This window comes from Trachemys scripta, chromosome 6 (assembly GCF_013100865.1).
Source record: "Trachemys scripta elegans isolate TJP31775 chromosome 6, CAS_Tse_1.0, whole genome shotgun sequence".
NCBI classification, from domain to species: domain Eukaryota; kingdom Metazoa; phylum Chordata; order Testudines; family Emydidae; genus Trachemys; species Trachemys scripta.
This window is the reverse complement of record NC_048303.1, coordinates 77,619,090-77,645,785: the sequence shown is the minus strand read 5'-3', so window position 1 is coordinate 77,645,785 and position 26,696 is coordinate 77,619,090. Positions and strand designations below refer to the sequence as shown.

The 26,696-nt window shown below is 42.2% G+C and overlaps 1 protein-coding gene across 1 annotated transcript in view; it reads right to left on the bottom strand.

Annotated features, from left to right (window-relative positions):
* Positions 1-26,696, bottom strand: part of ADAMTS19 (ADAM metallopeptidase with thrombospondin type 1 motif 19) — a 266,472-nt gene that overhangs the window by 30,861 nt on the left and 208,915 nt on the right. Inside the window, exons 17-20 of the mRNA XM_034773246.1 lie at positions 20,570-20,727; positions 19,135-19,288; positions 3,221-3,356; positions 546-750 (exon numbers count right to left, since the gene is read on the bottom strand). Coding sequence (XP_034629137.1) covers positions 546-750; positions 3,221-3,356; positions 19,135-19,288; positions 20,570-20,727 — 653 coding nt within the window. The remainder of the gene's footprint in view (positions 1-545; positions 751-3,220; positions 3,357-19,134; positions 19,289-20,569; positions 20,728-26,696) is intronic.

The window sequence follows — 26,696 nt, the reverse complement described above, 5'->3', positions numbered from 1 at the left end:
CATGCCGCCCAGAGCACTGGGTCAGGCTGCGGCTCTGCAACTGCGCTGCCCGACTGCCCAGAGTGTTGCGCTGGCGGCACGGTGCGCTGAGGCTCCGCAGGTGGGAGGACAGCAGGGGAGAGGCCCGGGGCTAGCCTCCCGGGACAGGAGCTCAGGGGCCGGGCAGGAGGGTCTAACAGGTCGGATGTGGGCCATAGGCTGTAGTTTGTCCACCTCTGCTCTAGATAGTGGGTGTTATTACTCAATCATCTTTAATTCCAGAGAGCTGTGGCATGAAGGACCAAAAAAAAAAAAAAAAACCTTAATCTGGGATGTGCCACTTGTCAAAGTTCAATAGATATCAATTATTCCAAATCAGTTAAACTGAGGTAGTTTTATCCTTGTCTAATTCTGATGCCATATATGTGAGGTAATACTTTTTACCAGTAAAAGTTATAGATAACACTTAAACTGTAGCTTTCTGTACCCCCGTATGTGGATCCCAACAAAATCTCTAGAAATTTTTAAGAAACAATAGTAGATAGAGAATAATGCATACACTGCACCTCAGACCACACTCCAGCTTCCCACACAGTCATACAATCCTGGCCTTCACAGCGCTGTGCAGAAGCAGGTTTTGGCCCAAGACAATCTCTTTCCCTAGCTCTAATCAAGGTTCCATTTCTTAGCTGCTGTGTACAGGCAACTTGTCTATTCTGGGTTCCTTTTCCACATGTCCTTGAACAAGGAGTCCATTCGGTCATCATCCATCTACAAAGAAACATAAATAATAGAATAATAGAAATCAGGGATGGAAAAGACCGATTCCCTGTCAATAGGATTGTTCCCTAACGTATATTTTGAGTGCTTTGTCCATTTTTAAAATAACTCTAGCTATGACCATCACATTTAAAAGGAGATGAATTTAACTCAACTCACTACACATTCAAGAAATTCTAACATTTAGGTTAATTTTTTCTTTCCAATTCCTAATTATTCAGAGTCCTTTATATAACATAAGCTTTTCCCCTCTCCTTCCTTATCATTCTAATTAGAAATGTACCCAAATGTAAAGTTTTAAAAGCAGAAGGTTACTTACCAGTAACTTGTTCTCTGAATATTTCCCCTTGCAAATACACACTATAGAAATCATATGTCCTGCCACACAAACCATGGGACCCTTTGAAAGCAGTGAACTGTTAGGGGTGTGCATACTTGTGCCTCAGACTCACTATTCTGGTGCTGAGGGTATAAAAGTCCCTTCCCTTATGTGTCCTTTAGATCATCTCTAACTCCACACACACAGTTTATATTTCTGAAGTAGAGCGGAGTTAGATAGGGTCAGTGTGGATCTGGAGAGCCAACACATTTAGAGAGCTACAGTTGCTAGTGAGTAACCTTTCCAGAATGTTCCAGAGCTCCAGATGATCTCTGTGCATCCCTCAAAAGTCAAAGCTTTCCAGAGGGTTCTGCCCTTTGGTGCAGACTACAGGTGCATCCCAGGCATCTGTAACTGACAGTATTTAGAAAATTGAAGTTTACAGTGGCCATTCCAGCTTTCTGTCATGCTCACTCTGAGCAAAATATAAATATTTTAATTTGTTTTTCTTTATGATTAGTTCCAAAGGCTCAATGTCCATATTACCGCTTGTTAAGAGAGACATATAAATAGGCATTTAAAAAGTGGCAGGTATCGGTAACAAATAAATAGTAATGCTTAGAGAATTCACAAAACCCACAGGAATGAAATTCCCCCATCGGTGAAATAATGTTTGTTTTGTCATTTTTTAAACATACAAAATGTTTGACCACTTTGAATTCAGGTCTATGAGATACCTTCTAGATTGCTCCAGATGGCACTTCTTATTAGCAGATGGCACTTCTTATTTATGGTTATGGCTTTATGTACTATTTAAATTATATGATACCTCTGCTGTGTGTAAAAACAGTGCAACACATTTAAAAATAATTATAATTGATATGATCTCAGAAAAGGAGCAGATTTCTCCCATTTCTATCCCTCAGCCACTATTGGGACATTTTTAAAAATCACTGTATAAATTGAAATAAAAATGCTCACTCTATAAAGGTGAAATTCTCCAGCCTATGTTATGCCGGAGATCAGAGGAGATGATCATAGTGGTTCCTTCTGACCTTAAAATATATTATATTTTTTACTTTACAGACTTTTTCTGTTAAAGACTTCCTAAGGAAACCGACTTTTTTCAATTTTTTATGCCTGTTTCTTTAAAATATTTTACTAGTAATTTAATTTGTTTTCTTCTCTCCTTTGCCTTATTTTAAAAATATTGTTCACCCTTCTATCCATATAATTGTGATCCCAGTCTTGCCAATCTGACACACACAAAATCCCCATAGTTGTAAATAGGAATTTTGCCTGTGTGAGGACTATGGCACTGGACACAGTCTTCATTTCTCATGATCAAGTCAGTCTGGTAACACCAGGGACTGAGTCTGATAATGATCATGAAATGCCATCTGATACCGTTCCATTTGAATTTACCTTCTCTGAAACATAGCAACCACTGCAACCTGCATGCTTGCTGTATTAAAGTCCAGAGATTCGCCTTAACCGTACTGCATCAACAACTCAGAGAAAGGATGGTACTCTCTGAAGTTTAACAAAAGCAGCATTACAGACAGAATGCTTACTGTAGTCACCAGGGGCGGTGGATGCAGAACTACACATTTCCCATAGAAAATCCCCATCATGCCCAGGAAATGAGCCAGCTACTACACCCCATTAAGGTGGTCAGCTACATTTACTGTGTGTCTAGCCAACTCTGCTGACTGGTGAAAAGGGAAGGGCATGAACCTGCCTTTTCCCCAACAACTTAGCCAACTAGAGCACTATCAGGGAGAAGTCCCTGTGCTCAGAGTGCAGGAACTACAGTTGTTGTCAGCCCCTTTGCTGGGGATGAAATTTAGAAAAAAGGCTAATTGTGCCTTTTCTACCCCTTGCACACAGAATATTAATCCATAGACACTGGTGATGTTCATGCTTCAAGGAAATTGGGAAGATCAGTACATGAAAAATAGAAAAAATGAAGTATTTACTTTCTAGTGTAACAAGTGTTTAGCGTGTGCTGTTAAGGATTATGATCCCAATTCAACAAAGCTCTGAAGCACATGTTTAACTTTAAGCATATGCTTAAATCGATTCCTGTGATTTCTACCACTTAACATTAATTACAGTTTAATGGAATTGAATCACTATCACCTTGTCTGGCACGGTTGTTCATTGCACTTTCGGACCTGTGGCTCAGGCTTTGTTAAATATTTGCATTTCTTATTGTCCACAATACTGATATTCTTATTCATAATCTTTGTGCAAGATACTGTTGTCTTTCTTTCTCCTAATAAAAAACATAAAGCAAAGATACATGGAAAAATGGGAAATGTCCAGCTTTCTTACAAAAAAAAAAAAAAAATCTATGGTGAGTCACAGGTAACTTTATCTGATAAAACTACCATCTTTATGTGTAATTTGGATGAAAGATGTGAAATAAAATACAGTAAGTTATCAAATATAGTTTTCTATACATATGTACATTATACAAGTTTTAGTTTCACATGTGAAAATTTACAAACCATTGACTAGAAAAGTAGATATTTTATGGAAAAAAAACAAACTGAATTCATCCACTGGCTTAGAAAAATGAAGTATGCCATTTCTACATTTTAGAATGGCAATTATGGAAACCAACGATACCAGGAATAATTACAGGTGGAGGGATCTGTTGACTATAAAAGAAGTTGTGATTTATAATTGCACAGAAAAAAAAATACACGTTAATTATAAATACGTTTGCAAAAATCAGATGTATTTCATGTGTACCTACACCCAAAGCACACATTCTTCTCTACCCAGATACATACCTTTATCACTACCACAACTACTGTACTCCACAACCTTATCTCTGCACCCATGTGATGCTAGTTTTCCCCACCACCCTCCTTCCTCCTTCCAACACACTAAACAAGCACACCAAACATCCACACTAATAGTGTAGGGAGCAGGTAGAGTCATTGATTTTAAGGCTGGTGGGAACTATTGTGATGGTCTAGCATGACCTTCATAACACAGGCAACAGAATTTCACCCACTGATTTCTGATTCTAGCCCAACAACTTGCCATCAAAGAAGAACATATCTTTTAGAAAGCTAACCAGACTTGAATTAAAGACAGCAGACAGTGGAGAATTTACTGTATCCCTTGCTAATCTGTTCCAATGGTGAGATACATCTAATTTGAAGTTTGCTGATTTAAACTAGTAATTTGATAATTTGGTAAAAGGGTGTGAGCAGGAGGAAGGCAGAGTTAAGACTGTGGTATATGGTAGTGATAAGGAATGTGCCTATGGATGCAGGAGTAAAATATGTGTGTACATATTTTTATATATAATTTGTGTGTGGCCACCTTAACTGATTTACATTTTTCTGTGAACTTCCATATGTGTGTATATACATGCATACACACATATGTGTGTGTGTGTGTGTATATATATATATGCGTATGTATGTATATAAATAACATTTGCATGTGATTACCTTAACTATTTTATAGTTTCGTGTATGTATGTGTGTCCAAATATGTAGGTATACATGCATACACCCACACACCAAACTTTTTTTGCCAAATAGTTGATTACACACAAATTATATATCTAAATATATATGCACAAAACCACACAGTTTCTTTTATACTTCCTTTTTATTATTCATTTTAAACGTTATTTAAATAAATATATGATTGTAAACTGTTATTTCTGATTAATCAAATGTTGACAATAACAGTTTAAACTCAAATCTTTCCACATCACACAGTCTGTAACATTTTACATTATGTTATTTGTGTTTATAAGCACAGACAATCAATAGAATAGTCACAATGAATGTTTCTTTTGTCAAAAATAAATAATCTTGAAGCTGTAATTTAGAGCATTTGCATTAAAATATCTCAAAAAGAAGATTTTTAGGTTACCTAAACTAATTTAAATAACACCACAAGCTTATGCCAATTACAACAGAAAAGGATGATAAACAGACATAATGAAACACTTTGCTAAATGTTTATCTAAGTTGTCATGTAGAATAAATGACTAGGATTAATGTTACATTTGAGCTTTTCTCAGAAAATGAGAAACACTAGAAATGGTATACTTATGAGAGTTCATGATAAATGCAAGTACTGGAATTATAATAAAAATACAGCAGGAAGTCATTAAAAGTGTTAATATTCTAAAATGAATCCGAGGAGTGGCACTACTTAGAAAAGGAGATGCTGCTTGTAGCAAGTACAGAATGCTTACAGAGGAGAGTTCTCTTACCAAACCGCAAACATACATATCCATGGAAACTCGTCTGTAGAGAATTAAGGATTGTTCACAGAGTCAAAGTAGCTGGGACAGTGAGTTCTTTAGACTATTATGATGAATAAGTGGTATGTTTCCAGCTTTTACTATTTGAGTCAATAAGAGAAGCACAGCAATTTTCAGGATTAGAAGAGACTATGTCAGAATAGTGTGAAATGTAGAATACCAAGACAGTGCAACTTCGGGAGACTTGCTAAGCAACAAATAAAGGAGTGGATGGGCAGGGGATAGACATAACAGGAGTCTATGAATATTTAAAGAAGATATACATGACAGTTGAAGGTTAATTACTTTTGTTGGTACATGGTGGTATAATTAGGAGTTATAAGATTAAATTTTAAAAAGGGGAAATTTGGACCGTATATCAAAAATAGCTTTCTGACAATACTTTTGTTGGTGAGAGATACAAGCTTTTGAGCCACACAGAACTCTTCTTCAGGTCTGGGAAAGGTAATCCCAGTGTAACAGCAAAATGCAAGGTGGAAAAGATTGTTTATCATAAGTAGTTAGCACATATTGTAAGGGACCATTCAGGATAGAGTGGCCCGATAACATCTCTGCAGTCATAGGACAAAAAGAAGAGGTTAGAGGATTAAGACTGTTGCAATAAGCCATAAATCCAGTGTCTCTTTTCAGTCTATGATTTTTAGTGTCTAGCAAAGTAATGAATTTAAGCTTCCAGGCTTATATTTGGAAAGCATTATGCAGGTTTCCTTTGAGGATGAGCACTGATAAGTCAGATGGAAAGTACTCGTTTTGTGAAAAGACACCCCAGGGAAGTGGATGGACAAAGAGATAGACTACGTGGTTGATAATTAAAAACTTTGGTAATGGATGTCTTAGGAGCTAATAGAAGAACTAATATATTTTTACTCTATCTTCTGTGGTTCTGTGTGTCTTTGTGAGCAAACAAGAAACACAGAGAAAGGGCCACTCTGAAAATATAGCAGTGCAAATGTCACCTATGTTTTCAATTCTGCAAGAGTTTGAGAATGATAAAGTAAACAGGATAGTGAATGAGGATAAAAAAGCATACATATATTATGCAGCACACCCGTACCTACAAACAGGAGAGAAGAACAGGCAAAAGAAAAAGATAGTAGTAATCAAGTGACTATAATTAGAAACACAGATAGCAATGCTTGTTGATATGAATATGAGTGTAGTGAGATTTTTCCAGTATGGTGTAATTATCACACTATCATTATTATTATGCCATTTGTGTACTCCTCAGTTTACAGACATAAGATAAGAGGTAAAATTTTCAAAAGTAGCTAAGGCTTGATTTGGGTTAATGTAAGCTAGCTTGTGTCAATCTAGCTGTGGAAGCGTCTTCACTTAATTTTGGCTCCCGCTGATATAAGTGCCTGTCTAGGCCAATTTAGTAACACCACCTCCCCGAGTGGTGTAGAGTCACAGTCGATGTAGTTAGGTTGATGCAGTCTCAGTGTAGACACTGCACTGCTTACATCGACTGTTACTGGCTTTCAGGAGCCATCCCAGAATGTCCCATATTGACATTACAATTGATACAAGCGTTCCTAGTGAGTACGCACACCACTGAAACAAGGAGGCAAGTGTCCATACACACAAGCTATTTAATAGCTGCGGTGGATGTATGCCGGTGTAAATTAGGTCGACATAATTTTGTAGTAGAGATATGGCCTAAGCCCTAGATATGAAATCTGGTCTAAGACTAGATATGGTCTTAAAAGGCAATGGAATTTAGGCTCCTAAAAACTAGTTTCACAAGGGTAGTTAGGTGTCTAAACCCTAGACTTAAGTACCTAAATCTGGATTTAGGCACCGATGTCCCAATTTTAGGCTCCACCGTGATTCTGAAAACTGCAACTGAATCCTGTAGGCACCTAAACTCACTCTGTGACTAAGTTTTTTTAGTCAAAAGTTCCTTTAGAGTTTGTGTTTCTGCCTCTGGGTAGGCATCTGGGTACCTATCTCCTGCCTGAGCCCTAGAGCAATGTATGAACCAGGGAAGATAGGCATTTGCCTACCTAACTTGCATGTAGGGCCCAATCTGGTAGGTGTACTTTCCAGCATGATAATATTGTTCAGCTTCTAAAGAGTTAGTAATTTTTATGGATTTAAAATTTTCTTCCATATTTGTAGTTTGCTTTCCTAAACTCACATATTTATGACCACAGGAAACATGCATCTCCCAGTTTATTAACATTGTATCAGTGTTTTCCTGTCTCCTGATACAGCTTTTGTTTCATTTTGTGACTCTGGCAGTCGAGATGCCAGCTCTTGCCCAGGCTGCAGGCATTAGTCAAGACTGACAAGCTCATAGCTGGAGACCAGGTTACCTGTATCTTAGTTCTACTCAAAATAGGTATTAGTTTTATAAGAATGTATTTAGACTCTGTGAAATGCTTGTATGTTGCTGCTTGCATTAATCTCACTTATATATATATTTTATGTTATAGGTAATAGTTAAATATTTGCTCTGAAATTGTAAACCCCAGGAGAAAAACATTACCAAGTGTGAAATACTACTTTGCCACAGGAGGTGTTATCTCCTCCTGCCCAACAAAAGAAGGTACATAGACACCACACAAATAACTCTGGAACATCAGAGGACAAAAGACTTTGTTGACTGGTCCCCCGCGACCCATGAAGAGGAGACATGCATGTGAACTCCTCCCATCATCTTGAACTCTGGGGGAAAAGAATCAAAATCCCTGACAAGAAGAAACTGCATCTTTTTGGCTATTTGAACTTTGAAGGGCCAAAGACTCTAAACTGAAGCCAGAGATCCCCAGGGGCTGCCTTCTGGGTCTGCCCTGAAAGACACTTAGAATAGACAGATCACTACAACTCTCAGGTTTCAGGGTAGCAGCCATGTTAGTCTGTATCCTCAAAAAGAACAGGAGTACTTGTGGCACCTTAGAGACTAACAAATTTATTAGAGCATAAGCTTTCGTGGGCTACAGCCCACTTCTTCGGATGCATATAGAGTGAAACATATATTGAGGAGAAATATATACACACATACAGAGAGCATGAACAGGTGGGAGTTGTCTTACCAACTCTGAGAGGCCAATTAAGTAAGAGAAAAAAACTTTTGAAGTGATAATCAAGGTAGCTCAGTACAGACAGTTTGATAAGAAGCAAGTGTGAGAATACTTACAAGGGGAGATAGATTCAATGTTTGTAATGGCTCAGCCATTCCCAGTCCTTATTTAATCCTGAGTTGATTGTGTCTAGTTTGCATATCAATTCCAGCTCAGCAGTCTCTAACTCTGTCACTCTTAGATGGTAACTCATTTGTGTGTGTATGTTTGTTTGCTTTAACCCGTAAATAAAATAGACGGACATCATACCAAAAGGACTGAAAATAAAAAATCCATTACAATCAACATACCCCACAGACTATGGTGAAAGATTGTGCCACACACTCTCAAAGAAACTGTGGAACCACCTGATCAACATCCTATACTGCAAACAGGAGAAGATTAAGAATGAGCTGTCAAAACTGGAGACTCTCATAAAAAAAACAACCTTCCACACAAACTTCCTCATGGCTGGACTTTACAAAAACTAGACAAGCCATTTACAACACACACTTTGCTTCTCCACAGAGGAAATAAGACACTAAACTATCTAAACTCCTACATGCCACAAGGAGCCACAACAGTGGTACCCCTGACTCACCCAACAATATTATTAATCTATCCAGCTATACTCTTAACTTGGCAGAAGAGTCTGTCCTATCTCAGGGCCTCTCCTTCTGCTCCACCACCCCCACAAACAGTTCTGTGGTGACCTGGAATCCTACTTTTGCCATCTCCAACTCAAGGACTATTTCCACCACACCACTGAACAGCACACTAACCCACAGACACCTTCCTACCAATGCTACAAGAAGAAGGATTCTGTATGTACTTCTCCTGATGGTCGAAACAACAGACTGGACTTCTACATCGCATGCTTCCACCGATGTGCACGAACTTAAATTGTGGAAAAGCAGCATCACTTGCCCCATAACCTCAGCCATGAAGAACACAACGCCATCCACAGCCTCAGAAACAACTCTGACATTATAATCAAAAAGGCTGACAAAGGAGGTGCTGTAGTCATCATGAATAGGTGGGAATATGAACGAGAGGCTGCTAGGCAACTCTCTGACACCACATTCTACGGGCCATTACCCTCTGATTCCACTGAGGGGTACCAAAAGAAATGGCACCATCTGCTCAAGAAACTCCCTGAAGAAGCACAAGAACAAATACACAGACACATGCCTAGAACCCCGACCAGGGGTATTCTATCTGCTACCCAAGATCCATAAACCTGGAAATCCTGGACGCCCCATCATCTCAGACATTGGTACCCTGCCAGCAGGATTGTCTGGCTATGTGGACTCTCTCCTCAGGCCCTATGTTACCAGCACTCCCAGCTATCTTCAAGACACCGCTGATTTCCTGAGGAAACTACAATCCATTGGTGATCTTCCAGAAAACACCATCCTAGCCACTATGGATATAGAAACTCTCTACACCAACATTCCACACAAAGATGGACTACAAGCCGACAGGAAGAGTATCTCTGATAATGTCATGGCAGACCTGGCGGATGAGCTTTGTGACTTTGTCCTTACCCATAACTATTTCAGATTTGGGGACGATTTATATCTTCAAGTGAGCGGCACTGCTATGGGTACCCGCATGGCCCCACAGTATGCCAACATTTATATGTCTGACTTAGAACAGCGCTTCCTCAGCTCTTGTCCCCTAGAACCCTACTCTACTTGTGCTACATTGATGACTTCTTCATCATCTGGACCCATGGGAAGGAGGCCCTTGAGGAATTCCACCAGGATTTCAACAATTTCTACCCCACCATCAACCTCAGCCTGGACCAGTCCACACAAGAGATTCACTTCCTGGACACTACAGTGCAAATAAGCGATGGTCACACCAGGGCCGGCTCCAGCATTTCTGCCGCCCTAAGCAAAAAAAAAAAAAAAAAGGCGCGATCACAATCACGACCAGCGGCGGCAATTGGGGGGAAAAAAAAAGCCGCGATTGGCAGTGGCAGGTCCTTCGCTCCTAGAGGGAATGAGAGACCTGCAGCCCCTGAATTGCTGCACATGCTGCCCCTCTCCCTTGGCCGCCCCAAGCACCTGCTTGTTAAGCTGGTGCCTGGAGCCGGCCCTGGGTCACACAAACACCGAAAACCTACTGACTGCTATACTTACCTTCATGCCTCCAGCTTTTATCCAGACTACATCACATGATCCATTGTCTATAGCCAAGCCTTAAGATACAACTGCATTTGCTCCAATCCCTCAGACAGAAACAAACACCTACAAGATCTCTATCAAGCATTCTTAAAACTACAATACCCACTTGGGGAAGTGAAGAAACAGATTGACAGAGCCAGAAGGGTACACAGAAGTCACCTACTACAGGACAGGCCCAACAAAGAAAGTAACAGAATGCCACTAGCCAGCACCTACAACTTCCAACTAAAACCTCTCCAACGCATCATCAAGGATCTACAACCTATCCTGAAGAATGATCCCTCACTCTCACAGGCCTTGGGAGAAAGGCCAGTCCTCACCTACAGACAGCCTCCCAACCTGAAGCAAATACTCACCAGCAACTACACACCACACAACAGAAACACTAACCCAGGAACCAATCCCTGCAACAAACCCCTTTGCCAACTCCGTCCACATATCTATTCAAGGGACACCATCATAGGACTTAACCACATCAGCCACACCATTAGGGGCTCTCTAGCGGGATGGTTACCTGCTCCAGCCCTGACAGGGTAGAAGCCAGCCCTGGGAGAGGGCTAGGGGCTAGGAGAAAAGCCCAAGCAGATTGGGAAGGAGCTACACCTGGGCCTCGCCCCAATCAGGGCAGCTGGGACTTATAAGAAGGCCAGGGCGGCCAGAAGCCGAGCAGAGTCTCTCCTCTAGCTGTGGAGGGAGACCGGCCTGGCTGCAGGGCAATAAGAGGGTACCTGGGAGTGAAGCAGGGCTGGGGAAGAGCCAGAGGAACAGGGGAGCTCCAGGCTGGCGACTCCCGAGACTGCAGGGCCTGGTGCCAGGCCCATAGAGGTACTGGGTGGTAGAAGAAGGCAGCAGGTCAAACTCCCTTGCCTGTGATGAGTGGTGTTTATACTGCAGTCTGCCCCAGTAAGTGGGCTAGGTGAGGATTGGCAGTAGCCCAGACTGAGGCGAGGTGGGGGTAGTGGGTGAGGGTTACCCAGGGAAGGGAGACCCACAGAGATTGTTGGGGTATTACCAGGGGGCAGCACCCCAGAGAAAATGGGCACCGGGGTCTGGGGGGGACACGGGGCCCAGTTGTGGCAGATCACCTGCCTGCAGAGGGCGCTCTGGGCTGGAAATCGAGCTAATTCCCTGAGAGACCAGCAAGAGGCGCTGCAGGGTTGAGTCCTCACGCTTACAGGCTCGTTCACCTGCACCAATGTGATATATACCATCATGTGCGAGCAATGCCCCTCTGCCATGTACATTGACCAAACCAGATAGTCTCTATGCAAAACAATAAATGGACACAAATCAGACATCGAGAATTGTAACATTCAAAAATCAGTAGGAGAGCACTTCAATCTCCCTGCAAAAAAGAACAAGGAGTACTTGTGGCACTTTAGAGACTAACAAATTTATTTTGGCTTAAGCTTTCATGGGCTAAAACTCACTTCATCGGATGCATACAGTGGAAAATACAGTAGGATGATATTATGACAAAGTTCCTCCTCTATCTTGGTGGGTCCTGCGCTTATTGGCGGATTTTCTTGCCTCAGAAATTCACCATGTGGGTTGGGGAACAGCCCAGAGACCTTCCCCTCTGGGAGAACCCACAGTCTAGGTCAATTGGGAGGTTTGGGGGGAACCCGGGCCCGCCCTCTACTCCGGGTTCCAGCCCAGGGCCCTGTGGACTGCAGCTGTCTATAGTGCCTCCTGTAACAGCTGCATGACAGCTACAACTCCCTGGGCTACTTCCCCATGGCCTCCTCCAAACACCTTCCTTATTCTCACCACAGGACCTTCCTCCTGGTGTCTGATAATGCTTGTGCTCCTCAGTCCTCCAGCAGCACACCCTCTCACTCTCAGCTCCTTGCGCCTCTTGCTCCCAGCTCCTCACACTCTCACACTACAAACTGAAGTGAGCTCCTTTTAAAACCCAGGTGCCCTGATTAGCCTGCCTTAATTGATTCTAGCAGCTTCTTCTTAATGGGCTCCAGGTGTCCTAATTAGCCTGCTTGCCTTAACTGGTTCTAGCAGGTTCCTGATTATTCTAGTGCAGTCCCTTCTCTGGTCACTCAGGGAACAGAAAACTACTCATCCAGTGACCAGTATATTTGCCCTCTACCAGATTCCTGTACCCCATTGGCCTGGGTCTGTCACATATCCCTCCCCCCTGCTCAACGCCAAGGGGTTGGGCAGCTTGGGACGCCAGACAGTGCACACGTGACAAGCCATCAGCGTTGCCATGACGGCTCCCTGCTCTGTGTTGCACACGGAACTGGAAAGGTTGGAGGGATAAGAACCATCTGGTCACCCTTGTGTTCTTCTCCTTGTTCCGCTGCATCCATTGAAGAGGAGCATGGTTGGTCACGAGGACAAATCTGCGCCCGAGCTGGTAGTAGCGCAACCTTTCCATGGCCCATTTTACAGCGAGGCATTCTCTCTCCACCACTGCATATTTTTGTTCCCTTGGAAGGAGTTTCCGACTGAGGTATAGAATTGGGTGTTCCTCCTCCCTGACCATCTGTGATAGAATGGCCCCCAACCCTACTTCCGATGCATCCGTCTGCAGGATAAACTCCTTGGTGAAATCAGGGGCTATCAGTACGGGGTTATTGCAGAGGGCAGTCCATAGGTCTGTGAATGCTTCCTGTGCTGCGTCAGACCATCTCACCAGATCAGGTCCACGGGCTTTCACTAGGTCTGTCAGGGGGCTTGCCCTTGTGGCAAAGTGGGGGATAAATCGTCGGTAATACCCCACCACACCTAGGAATGCCCGGACTTGTTTCTTGCGACTTGGTCGGGGCCAATTTTGGATGGCCTCTAACTTGTTCACTTGGGATTTTACCAGACCTTTTTCCACAATGTAGCCAAGATATTTGGCCTCTGTAAACCCTACAGCGCACTTGGCAGGGTTTGCTGTAAGGCCAACTCGCCTGAAGGTATCGAGGACTGCCTCCACCTTCTCCAGGTGGGTTTCCCAGTCTGGGGTGTGAATGACCACATCATCCAAGTAGGCAGCAGCATAACTGTTATGCGGGCATAATAGCTTGTCCATGAGGCGCTGGTAGGTAGCTGGGGCCCCATGTAGTCCAAAAGGGAGGACAGTATATTGAAAAAGACCCTCTGGTGTAGAGAACGCAGTCTTTTCCTTCCTACTTCTGCCAGTACCCCTTTGTCAAGTCTAGGGTAGTCAAGTACCGGGCATTACCCAGACGGTCCACTAGCTCATCTATGCGAGGTATGGGGTACGCGTCGAACTGGGATACTTTGTTTAGTCGCCGGAAGTCATTGCAAAATCTTGTGGTGCCATCAGGTTTGGGCACCAGCACGATTGGGCTGGACCACTGACTGTGGGATTCTTCGATGATCCCCAACTCCAGCATTTTTTTTACTTCTGCTTTTATTTCCTCCCTTTTTGCTGCTGGCACCCGATAGGGCCTCATTGTTACTGTGGCCCCAGGGTTCGTGACGATGTGGTGATATGTCTCAGTTGTTCGACCCGGTTTTGTCGAGATCACATCTTGGTTCTGGAAGATCATCTCAGACACCTCATTCTTCTGGTCTGGCGTTAAATCGGGAGACACTCTCACCTGTTTGGAAGGCTTGTTTTCCTGGGTTAGGTCTTTTTGGACCGTTGTGCATGCCTCTTGTGCATGCCAGGGTTTCAGAAGGTTAACGTGATAAATCTGTTCTTGTTTTCTGCGTCCTGGCTGCCGCACCTTGTAGGTTACTTCCCCCAAGGGTTCAACCACCTCATAGGGCACCTGCCATTGGGCCAGAAGCTTGCTTTCTGCTGTGGGTACCAACACCATAACCCGATCCCCTGGTTGGAACTGTCGCACTTTTGCCTGGCGATTGTAATGGGTTCACTGGGCCACCTGTGCCTTCTCCAAATGTTCCCGTACAATAGGGGTAACCCAGGCTATCCAGTCTTGCATCTGAATTACATGCTCTATTATATTTCTCCCCTCATTGGGTTCCTCTTCCCAGATCTCTTTGGCGATATCTAGTATGCCACGGGGGTGATGTCCGTATAATAACTCGAAGGGGGAAAACCCAGTTGAGGCCTGTGGTACCTTCCGGATAGCGAACATAAGGTAGGGTAGTAGGATGTCCCAATCCTTCCCGTCCTGACTTACCACCTTCCTTATCATAGCCTGGAGGATTCAGTTAAACCTTTCTACCAACCCATCAGTCTGTGGATGGTAGACCGAAGTTCTCAGGGTATGTATATGGAGCAGCGCACAGAGGTCCTTCATTAGGTTAGGCATAAATGGGGTTCCTTGGTCAGTTAATATCTCCTTCGGTAGCCCCATTCGGGCAAAGATCCCCACCAGCTCTTTGGCTATAGTTTTAGAGGCCATGTTCCGCAGGGGAATGGTTTCTGGGTAGCGAGTAGCATAGTCCAAAACAACAAGTATATATTGGTGGCCCCGAGCTGTCTTCTCCAGTGGTCCCACTAGGTCCGTGGCTATTCGTTCAAAGGGGACCTTTATGATGGGAAGGGGTACTAAAGGTGCCCTCAAGTGGGGACGGGGACTGTGCAGCTGACACTCCGAGCAGGAGGCACAGAACCTCTGCACTTCTTCATGCACTCTGGGCCAGAAGAACCGTCGTAGGACTTGTGCCAGGGTCTTCTCTACCCCCAAATGCCCCCCAAAAAGATGACTTAATACAGCGTTCTGGTGTTTTTGAGGTACTAGGATCTGCTGTACCTTCTGCCCCTGTACTGGTATAAGAGATCCTTCTTCATTATGAGGTAAGGTCCTGGTCCCTGGGTTTTTCCTTCCACGGGGACCCCATCTATTTCAGTCACCTCCTTCCTAATGTTGTCATACCTTGGGTCTTCTGCCTGGTCCCGTCCAAAATTTCCTCTCCCGGGGCTAATCTGCCCAAGATCTAGGGGCCCAGTCTCTGTTGCCTCTACTGATTCAGAAGCATTAGGGTGGGAAAAGACTCAGGTGCTTCTCCCTCCTGCGTGGCCTCCTTTTCAGCTGTGCGGGTCTGCCTACCTACAAGAGCGACCCTCTGGCTTTGGGTCAGTATTCGGGTTCCCAAGGCCTTAGCTGCCCTTCTTTCCCTTTTTGTCTTTCTACCCTGTCTGGGAGTGGAGAACAAATCTGGGGATATTTCAGAGAAGATTGGGGGTTGACAGTCTGCTGCGGATGCCTCATCAATTTTAGGGTCTCCATCTTTCTCCAATCCCCCTACTGGGAAGTCCCTCCCTATGAGCACCGGGTATGGGAGTTTAGGGACTACAGCTGCTGCTACCTCAGTAGTGTTCCCTTGGATCTCGATTTTTACTGGGATGGTGTGGTAGTAACTAACTGTCCCATGGACACATGTTATCCCCATAAGTTTAGCCTGCAGCAGCTGACTATGCTTCACGAGCTTCCCTGAGATAAGCGTGATAGCGCTCCCTGAATCAACCAGTGCCATGGTCCTTACCCCATTTAGTTTCACTGGTCTGGTATACATATGTGGGGTTAGTGAGACCCCCACAAGGTGGATTAGGGAGCATGGATCTGCCCAATTCCCCAGGTTACACTGCATAGGCTCCTCAGCATTGAGACACTGTGCAGCTATGTGTCCCCACTCCTCGCAGGCACAACATCTGTATGGAGCCCTAGGTGTTCCCCGGTCTCTTGGTTTGGGCAATCTAACATCACAATCCTCTTCTCCTTCAGTGCGCTGACTCTTTGTGGCCTCTAATGGGCCTTCAGCCTCTCTCTTTTTCCACCGGGCCCTCCTGGTGGCCCAGTCACCCGAACTTTAGGGCTTGGTGCTGCTAGTTTAACCCAGGGTGCCTCTTCCTTAACTGGTCGGGTCAGCTCCCTCGCTGTCCTTCACCTCTCTACCAAGGCAACAACCTCATCATAGGCGGAGGGTTCGTTCTGGCTTACCCAGGCACGAAGGTCTGGTGGTAGTCCCCTCATGTATCGGTCGATGACCAGAACCGCTAGTATCTCTTCCGGACTCCGGGACTCTGTTTGCAACCACTTTCGTGCGAGATGGATGAGGTCATACAATTGTGACCGCGGGCTTTTGTCTTCCTGGTACCTCCAACCATGATACTGCTGGGCTCGCACTTCTGTTGTTACCCCAGATCTGGCCAGGATCTCTGCTTTCAGCTGGGAGTAGTCTGCCGCAGCATCTTCAGGCGGATCATGGTAGGCCTTCTGGGCCTCCCCACACAGGAATGGGGCAAGGATGCCAGACCACTGATCACGAGGCCAGGCCTCCCATAGGGCTGTCCTCTCAAAGGCCAGAAGGTATGCCTCTACATCATCCTCAGTGTCATTTTCTGCAGCCAATGACTGGCCCATATGAGCCGCGTCCCATCATGGCCGCGATTCAGCTCTGTAAGGGACTTTACCTGGTTTACCAGTTCCCGCAAAACAGCTCGGTCTTGAGCAGCCTGGTCCATCAGCAAGCGATTAGTCTCTTGCTGCAGTCGCACTGCCTCCTGTTGGGCGGTTGCCTGGACATGGGTAGCCTCCTGCTTCGCCACCTTAGCTTGTATCAGTGCCTGCACCACGTCATCCATTGTGGTGAAAAAAATAAACCCTCTCCTTTTTTTTTGTTTGTTTGTTTTTTGTTTAAATCACCCTCCTTCTTCCGCTGCGCTGTGCACCCCAAGATCCCACTCCTGACACCAGTGTGACAAAGTTCCTCCTCTATCTTGGTGGGTCCTGCGCTTATTGGCGGATTTTCTTGCCTCAGAGATTCACCATGTGGGTTGGGGAACAGCCCAGAGACCTTCCCCTCTGGGAGAACCCAAAGTCCAGGTCAATTGGGAGGTTTGGGGGAGACCCGGGCCCGCCCTCTACTCCGGGTTCTAGCCCAGGGCCCTGTGGACTGCAGCTGTCTATAGTGCCTCCTGTAACAGCTGCATGACAGCTACAACTCCCTGGGCTATTTCCCCATGGCCTCTTCCAAACACCTTCCTCCTGGTGTCTGATAACGCTTGTGCTCCTCAGTCCTCCAGCAGCACAGCCTCTCCTTGTTGGAGCTCCTTGTGCCTCTTGCTCCCAGCTCCTCACACTCTCGCACTACAAACTGAAGTGAGCTCCTTTTAAAACCCAGGTGCCCTGATTAGCCTGCCTTAATTGATTCTAGCAGCTTCTTCTTAATGGGCTCCAGGTGTCCTAATTAGCCTGCTTGCCTTAACTGGTTCTAGCAGGTTCCTGATTACTCTAGTGCAGCCCCTTCTCTGGTCACTCAGGGAACAGAAAACTACTCATCGAGTGACCAGTATATTTGCCCTCTACCAGACTCCTGTACCCCACTGGTCTGGGTCTGTCACAATATATATACACAGAGAACATGAAAAAATGGGTGTTTCCATACCAACTATAACGAGACTAATCAATTAAGGTGGACTATTATCAGCAGGAGAAAAACAATTTGTAGTGATAATCAGGATGGCCCATTTCCAATAGTTGACAAGAAGGTGTGAGTAACAGTAGGGGAAAAAATTAGCATTGGGAAATAGTTTTTACTTTGTGTAATGACCCATCCACTCCCAGTCTTTATTCAAGCCTAATTTAATGGTGTCCAGTTTGCAAATTAATTCCAATTCTGCAGTTTCTCATTGGAGTCTGTTTTTGAAGTTTTTTTTGTTGGAGTATTGCAATTTTGAGGTCCGTAATTGAGAGACCGGGGAGGTTGAAGTGTTCTCTGACTGGTTTTTGAATGTTAGAATTCTTGACGTCTGATTTGTGTCCATTTATTCTTTTGCATAGAAATTGTCCAGTTTGGCCAATGTACATGGCAGAGGGGCATTGCTGGCACATGATGGCATATATCACGTTGGTAGATGTGCAGGTGAACAAGCCTCTGATGGTGTGGCTGATGTGATTAGGTCCTATGATGGTGTTCCTTGAATAGATATGTGGACAGACCTGGCAACGGGCTTTGTTGCAAGGATAGGTTCCTGGACACTCAATAACAGACTTAAAAGTGGCCATTCTTCAACAAAACAACTTCAAAAACAGATTTCAATGAGAAACTGCAGAACTGGAATTAATTTGCAAACTTCAAATTAGGCCTGAATAAAGACTGGGAGTGGCTGGGTCACTACAAAAAGTAATTTTCCCTCTGTTAAAAGCGACAAAGAGTCCTGTGGCACCTTATAGACTCTTTGTCGCTTTTTACAGATCCAGACTAATGCGGCTACCCCTCTGATTGATATTCTGTTGATATTCACCCCTTCTTTTCTACTGTTGGGAATGGGCCACTTCATTTTGTTTAACCAGATTTCCTCTCCTCGCTGTCCTTTTTGACTATCTACTTTACTTGGATGTAAAATTTTACTATAGATATTATTGTTGCTTTTAGAAAATTAAAAAGCAAGGAGATGAAAAATATACTTAATCTTTCCATGCCTATTGTATTATATCTGCTGTAATAAGGATGGTATTATTAAAACACTATTAGAACTAACATTTGATTGAACATATAGTTATCCAAGGATATATAAATATATATTATAACTTTAAAAAAATCATTCACCTCCTCCGCATACAGCATCACAGTCCTCCCAACCTGAGTGCGTCCACATAAAAAGAGGTTCAGGCACTTTTGAGCTCTGATTCTCAGGAAGAGGGTCCAGTGGAATAGTGTATTCATAATGCAGACCGTAATTCTGGTCATGAAAAAGCAGGACCTGCAACATACACAGAATGAAGATTCATGTTCACAGACATTGCTGAAGTCAAATTATGACCAGAGGAAGAAATTAAATAGAGTAGTAAAGGAAGAATGAACACTACATTGCTCATGTGTATTTTCTCTGTTGGTACAGAGCTGCATTCTGATCTTAGAAGAAACCATCACAGTCTTCTTGACTATAAGTATTATGCTGCTATGACCTACACAAAGGAAATGGACAGGGTATTTAAGCAGAATAAATGAAGGGATGTGCACAAAACTCACTAGGATAGGAGCAAAAATTGAGGCTGACTTTCTCAGATTAGAATTTTCTGTAGGAAGGGATGGTTGGATAGTTTAGAAACTGACCATTTTAAGGCAGCCGTATTGTTAACTCACTGTTCAATGTAATTCCACATACAACTTTTTCTCCAAATTTGTTTCTTTTTTACTATAACGATTGTCACTAGCAGCACACTACAATTGTTGAACACACAATACAGTCAATGTGAAGTTATTGGTACTTATAAACCATTTAAATTTGACCTAAATCCTTGTTAAAAAGGAACGTGTGACTTAGTTGTTTTAGAGATGTGTACATGTTTATGATGGCAGGAGAATTTTATTCCCCAGAAATAACGTATAGCAGAAGTATACTGTGGCTTCTTCTGGCTCATTGAATAAAAGTGATTTTTAGAAATAAATTTGTCTCACAAACCAATTTGTGTTTCACAGTTACAGACAAACATTTTGAACACCTCTGTCCCACCAGTGTAGTGAGAGGATGTCATCACGCAAGATCTGATTCTAGTTAACCCATTGGTAAAGGATGGATTACAACTTCAGGTTTCTGCATGAAAGAATACCAGATGATATTACTCACAAGGAGGATATAGTTTTTGGAGGATATCAGGTTTTAATTTCATTTTTGGAGGGATAGCTCTCCCCAGATTCTTGCATTTGGAGGATTTAAAAATGTTGAGTATTCTCCTATCATCACCCTGATAATCCCCATACTCTCTCTCCCTCTTCCAGTTCTATCACCGTCACTATCAACTTCACCTCTCCTCATTTCAGTAGGTGACCACCAGAGCCCACTGCTCCTACAATGTGAAGTCTCCTATAATGTTTGTCACACAAAAGATTTCATCTCAGTTATGGCTTCTAGCTATCTCACATTAGGAAAAACTGTCAAACTATTTGGATTGCTAAAGAATTCCAGAAACATAAAACACCAACCTCACCACCATGCTATTTCATATAAAACAGGTAAAAAACATATTCCATATTGTTATACCAGTAGATGTAAAGGTGATGTTGTGGGACCTTTGGCAGAGATTTTCTCCCAGAGACCTCTCCGAACATAATGGACAGTAGTCCCAGCAATATTGAATGTTCCTGAATGTTCTATCTTCCAGTCACTATTAATGGACTGTTTGCTGGCATCTCGAAGAGCTGTGGAAATATTTAAAAATGATGTGAAAGAGAACTTTACTGTAATACTTTATGGCGTCTTCATATTGTACTGTCAGTATAATTTACAAGTTGGTTGAATCACAAGATCCAATTCACAAAGCTATTGGTCATTCATAACCTACATAAATAAACTTCAGTAACAGCACATTCTAGATTCCCTTTCTGGCAAGGAAACATGACAAAAAACATATGTCTGCCATTATTTGGATTCTTCTGAAGTTAGGACAGTTTTATTGGCCTGATTACAAGGACTAACGGCCTGTAGCATTATTCAGTAACTTGATTAAAACATAGGTCAGTCAGTTCTTTGCCCCCAAGATGGTAATTTTTATGAACAGACAGGACCTAAGGAATAAGGGGGACAAATGGAATGCTTCAGAAATCACAGAGCACCTCGCTGGGTCAGTGCAGATTAGGATTTAGAAACCTCCTGCTTTCAAGTCCTTTTCTTTTTAACTAGTAGACCCCATTGCTTACTAACTGAAAATGTGGAAATGCTGTAATTGTCCCAGACAGGCTACATTTATGCACTATATTTCTGTTTTTTTAAAAACTGACTTTTGTAAATAGGCATAATTTGATGTTTCAAGCCAGGAATACCTTTGTTGGGGGAGGGCTCTTTCCCCCTTTTGGCTTCATCGTAAGCATTGATTAGACTAAATAAGATACACTTCAAGGAATTGAGGATAAATGGTTTTGCATCATTTTTGATACATGAATTCAGTATTTTTTTCCTCCTGTGAAGAGTCTGTAATTCTTGAACGAATCAGGCACTTGAACAGTCATGTGAAGTAAAGTATACTCAAAGTCATCTTGTGGGCAAGAAGTTCTACACATTCCCCATTTAAATTGGATGTTTGGCTTCAGAATTATGTGAAAGAACCTCAACACCTTAGTTCGTGCCCAAAATTTCTTTTAGAGTTGTACATTAATGTGAGTCATTCCTGGTGATCAACTTCTCTCCTATTTATATTTATACTGTTATGTTATGTTTCTATGGAAAACAATGGCAATAGGACCATCGACTGGCAGGAATACAATTGCATTATTCACCAATAATGTGTGCCACTACAGCACTGTACAATAAATAGTAAGACTATAAAATCCATTAATGCTGTAAAATATTCCTGTACTAAAAATATCCAGTGATTTTATAAGTTTCAAAAATTGGCCTTTTAGGTTTAACAATTCAACTATTTAAAGTTAATTAAGTTCCATTTAGTAGTTGGTAGTAAGGTCCAAATCCTCTCCCCAGCACACAACCAAAGTAAATGGGCTATAAACTGGAGGTCTGCAAGGGTCAGAGAGGGTAAGATGGAATAGAATCCTCTCTCTGATCAACAGAGGAGCTGCTATGCAGCCATATGACTTTAACAACCTCCTCAGGTTTTGTACCCAGTCAATCATAGAAAAGAGGAGGTTTGGCTGCTGAAGTAACATAACTGTGGATCCACCTAGCCGACCTCTGTCCCATCTCCAAAACACTCCATGTTGGCACATAAGGTGTGCAGAGGGTGTAGAACTCTGAACAGGCCTCCCATGTAACAGAAACATTCTGGCTCTTTTTGTATTCTTGTCACAGCTGAGGGCCCATACTTGAGCTGCAGAATTTGACTCCAAGGAAGGAAAGGTAGTCCTGTGATTAAAGCTCAGGACTGAAAATCAGGAGAGTTAAGTTCTATTCTTGGCTTTGCCACTGCCTATTTAACCTTGGGCAAGTTTATCTAGATATACTATACGTCCTAGTCCTGATTACTCCAACTATTTTCATTCTAAGCTTGCAATCTTGGTCCTCTCAAGTCCATTCAAAATGCTATTGCTAAAGTAATTTCCTTGGCTCATTGGTCTATGTCTTCCATCTCTTTGCATCCCTATATAAGGCCCTTCATCATTTAATTCTGTTTTACCTATCAGTGCTAATATGTAATAAGCCTCTACTCTACCAACAATGTCAATCTTCATCCCCATGCATGGGAGATATTCCCTATTAATGTCCATAAAGTCAATACATTATTCTCCTTTAAATCTTTTTAAAACTCATCTATGCCATGAGACTTGCAAAACAAACTGGCTAGACATTTGGTGTGCTGAGACTTCTGCTTAATATGCTAATCATGATGGCTCTATTTACCTTTCCTTTTTCCCCACCATTTGTTTCTCATCATCCAATCTCAAAAGTTATAAAGCAGAAATAGAAGGGATTCAAAGGTGGATGAAGAAAATGACTAGAGTCATGGAAAGACTTTCATATGAGAAAAGACTGGTCTGCCTGATTTAGAAAGAAGATAACTGTGGTATACAGAATAATGAATGACATTGAGAAGGTAAATTAAGCACTCCCATTTACTCTTTCTCATAATACAAGAACAAGTGGCAATCAATTTAATACTGATAAAAAAAAATTAAACAGTATGTGACTGACCTGTGGGAACAGGTTACCACTACCATTGAGACCAAAAAGGTTAATTAAACATTGTGTGGCTAATGAGAATACATAAATACTCATACTTCAGACTACACAACAACCACTAACTGGTAGGAAATAAGAAGAAATTTCATCCATGCGCAGGTTATTCCATTATTTTCCACTGTGTAGTTTCTTGCATCTTCCTGTGAAGCATCTGATATAAGTCACTGTTAAATCAGATTCTGGATAATCTGGTATGGTAATTCCTATGCTCCAAATTTCTCTCCTGTACCTCATTTTTCTTGGGCTTACGTATATGAACATTTAGTTCACAGCAAGTTGTGGTGTAAATAATCCTCACACTTGCCTGCTGCGCACTAACTGTCCATGCGGATCCTATTGCTGCGCACTAGAAGTTCCATAGTGCCATTTGCTCTACCCTACTTTGAAATGGGAGTAGATTAAAGCTTGCTGGGGAACTGAGAGCAGGGTCCACACAGACAGTTAGCACGTGGCAGGCTAGTGTGAGGTAGATTTTATCACCCCAGCTTGCTGCAAACTACGAATTCATACAGACAAGCACCCTGTCTGTAAAATGGGAATTCCTACTTCACAGGAGTTTTATGAAGCTCAATTAATTCAGTTTTATAAAGTCCATGAATTAAATGGAAAGAGTGCCACTGCACTACAATAATGGAAAGCATAATTTACTACTTTTCATTATTGCTATTGTGACAGACCCAGACCAGTGGAGTATAGGAGTCTGGTAGAGGGCAAATATACTGATCACTGGATGAGTAGTTTTCTGTTTCCTGAGTGACCAGAGCAGGGACTGCACTAGAGTAATCAGGAACCTGCTAGAACCAGTTAAGGCAAGCAGGCTAATTAGGACACCTGGAGCCAATTAAGAAGAAGCTGCTAGAATCAATTAAGGCAGGCTAATCAGGGCACCTGGGTTTTAAAAGGATCTCACTTCAGTTTGTGGAGTAAGTGTGAGGAGCTGGGAGCAAGAGGTTCAAGGAGCTGAGAGTGAGCTGCTGGAGGACTGAGGAGCACAAGCGTTATCAGACACCAGGAGGAAGGTCCTGTGGTGAGAATAAGGAAGGTGTTTGGAGGAAGCCATGGGGAAGTAGCCCAGGGAGTTGTAGCTGTCATGCAGCTGTTACAGGAGGCCCTATAGATAGCTGCAGTCCATAGGGCCCTGGGCTGGAAACAGGAGTAGAGAGCGGGCCTGGGTTCCTCCCCAAACCTCCCAATTGACCTGGACTGTGGGTTCTTCCAGAGGGGAAGGTCTCTGGGCTGTTCCCCAACCCACATGGTGAATCTCTGAGGCAAGAAAATCCGCCAATAAGTGCAGGACCCACCAAGATAAAGGAGGAACTTTGTCACACTATATAAACACATTTACAGAATCCTTTTGCAGTATCTAGTTAAAGTTAAATACTAAGAGTAATCTGCAAAGGTTATTTTATTTCAGATATTTTCTTCCCCAATCTTTATCTAGGGTGAGTTGAGCATCCAACACATGTATGTCTAAACATATGTCAGATCCTGTGACATTCTCTCTCAGTGCCTATTTCTGATCAATCTGATGCCACAGAATGCACTATTCTGTAATACAGATCAAAAGCTAGCCTGTACCAAAAGAGTGACAGCTAAATTCCATTTACTTAATAACTGAGTGATGGTGAGGAATGTGGTATATTTGCTGGATTTATGTATTGTAACTGTGAGCTCTCTCTTTATGTGGACACTACTGAAATATCAGCTTTGTTCTGACACTTATTTTTGATTAAGTGGAAATTGCCAATTTTTGTAGAGAAAAGATTTTAAGAAAAAGGGGATTGAGTTCAAATGAGGGGAAGTTGACATTTTTGTGAATTCTGAATTGATGGGTGGTATATTTTGTGTGCAAAGAGGGTACAAAACTTGGTGAGCCACTGTATGTAAAATTTCAGAATGTAATTTTGACCATTTACTACTTCTCTAGGAACACTTGCCAGTGACCAAAATATTGTTTTATAATAATAATAATTAATAAATAAAAAATCATAAACCCCTGAAAGTGTACATTCTACTTTTAGTATTTTTAAAGTAAGCTACTGTTTCACATTTTCAAAGCCAATTACAGGATTTGAAAAGCAGGAAATTTGGTGGTCAAATACCTTAAGCACCTTTGAAAATTTCAGCTTAATGCCCTGTAAAAGGCAAAATTATGTCACAACCTTATATTTGGAGCCACTATTAGTGCCTCTAGAATTAGATATAATTTGATATAATGTACCAATATTAGTGTTATTTCTATTTAAATGTACTTTTGCAGCCACATTTTTCAATTTTTCATTATCCAACAATGGGACAATTAAAAATATTGAAAGTAATATATTTTGTACTCTTAGTGCTAAATAATGAATAACATAGTTTAATTGATAAATATCTTTGATTATGTGAAGAAATTTACTATTAGACATATTACTTTTATATAGAGATATAAATTGAATAACTTAAACTCCCCATCTCTCAAATAACTGAGGGTGAACTTTGATATTATCTCTCTGTAGGAAGCTCTCCTATTAGTTGCTTGTCCCTTAATTTAAGTCAGGCCACTGTCTTGAGCATAAGGAAATCAAAGAAAAATAATTATCAGGACCACACAATCTCTTTGCAATAGTTTGATTAGGTATATCGCAGCATGCACAGTGTCAAAAAGAGACTCTCCCTTCCCAAATGAAGAATTTCAGAGAAATATTCAGTTTTTACAAAATCACATACTCCAATAATTAAACATTTAATGAAAAGCTATGCAGGGCAGTTGTTAGAATGTGCCTGAGACATATTTCCAATAAGATGTGTAATAAAAAGACATAATATGGAGGTAATGCTGTATAATAGGAATAGTACAGAAAACAAAGATGACAGTTTATATTGATCTTCAGGTTTTCCTAATACTGAAGAGAATATACTTCTATTTTCCCCTTTTAAAATACAAATAAAGTATTTAGATATTTGTGATTCAATGTTTATTAATGGCTTTTTTGGTATAACTGATGCGATTCCAAATGCATATCCTGAATTTGTGTGAATATTACATACGCTTATGTGGGTAAAGAACAAGCCTATGGGGGTTGTTTTTTCTTTTCTTTTTTTAAAGTAATAACTATAAAAGCACTGGGCATTTCCTGAGGATTACTGATGGGCAGGAAGGAGATGATGGCACCTCAGCAGAACTTCAGGCAGTTAACCTTAACAGTTCATTAATCCTCAGGAAATGCCATGTGCCAGGGTCATCAAGGTTACTACAAAATGAAACCGAGGAGACAGGGTGTTGGGATTTTTATGGATGATACAACTTTAGCTAACTTACGTAAAGCAATCTGCATGTATTTTCTCTCTGTTTCTGCAAATAATGAGACCATCACTATTCAACAAAGCATATGCTTAAATCTCATTGAAGTCAGTAGGACTTAAGCATGTGCTTAAAGTTAAATATGTACTTAACTGCTTCACTGAATAGCAATGTGATTTAAGTGTTTTAATATGT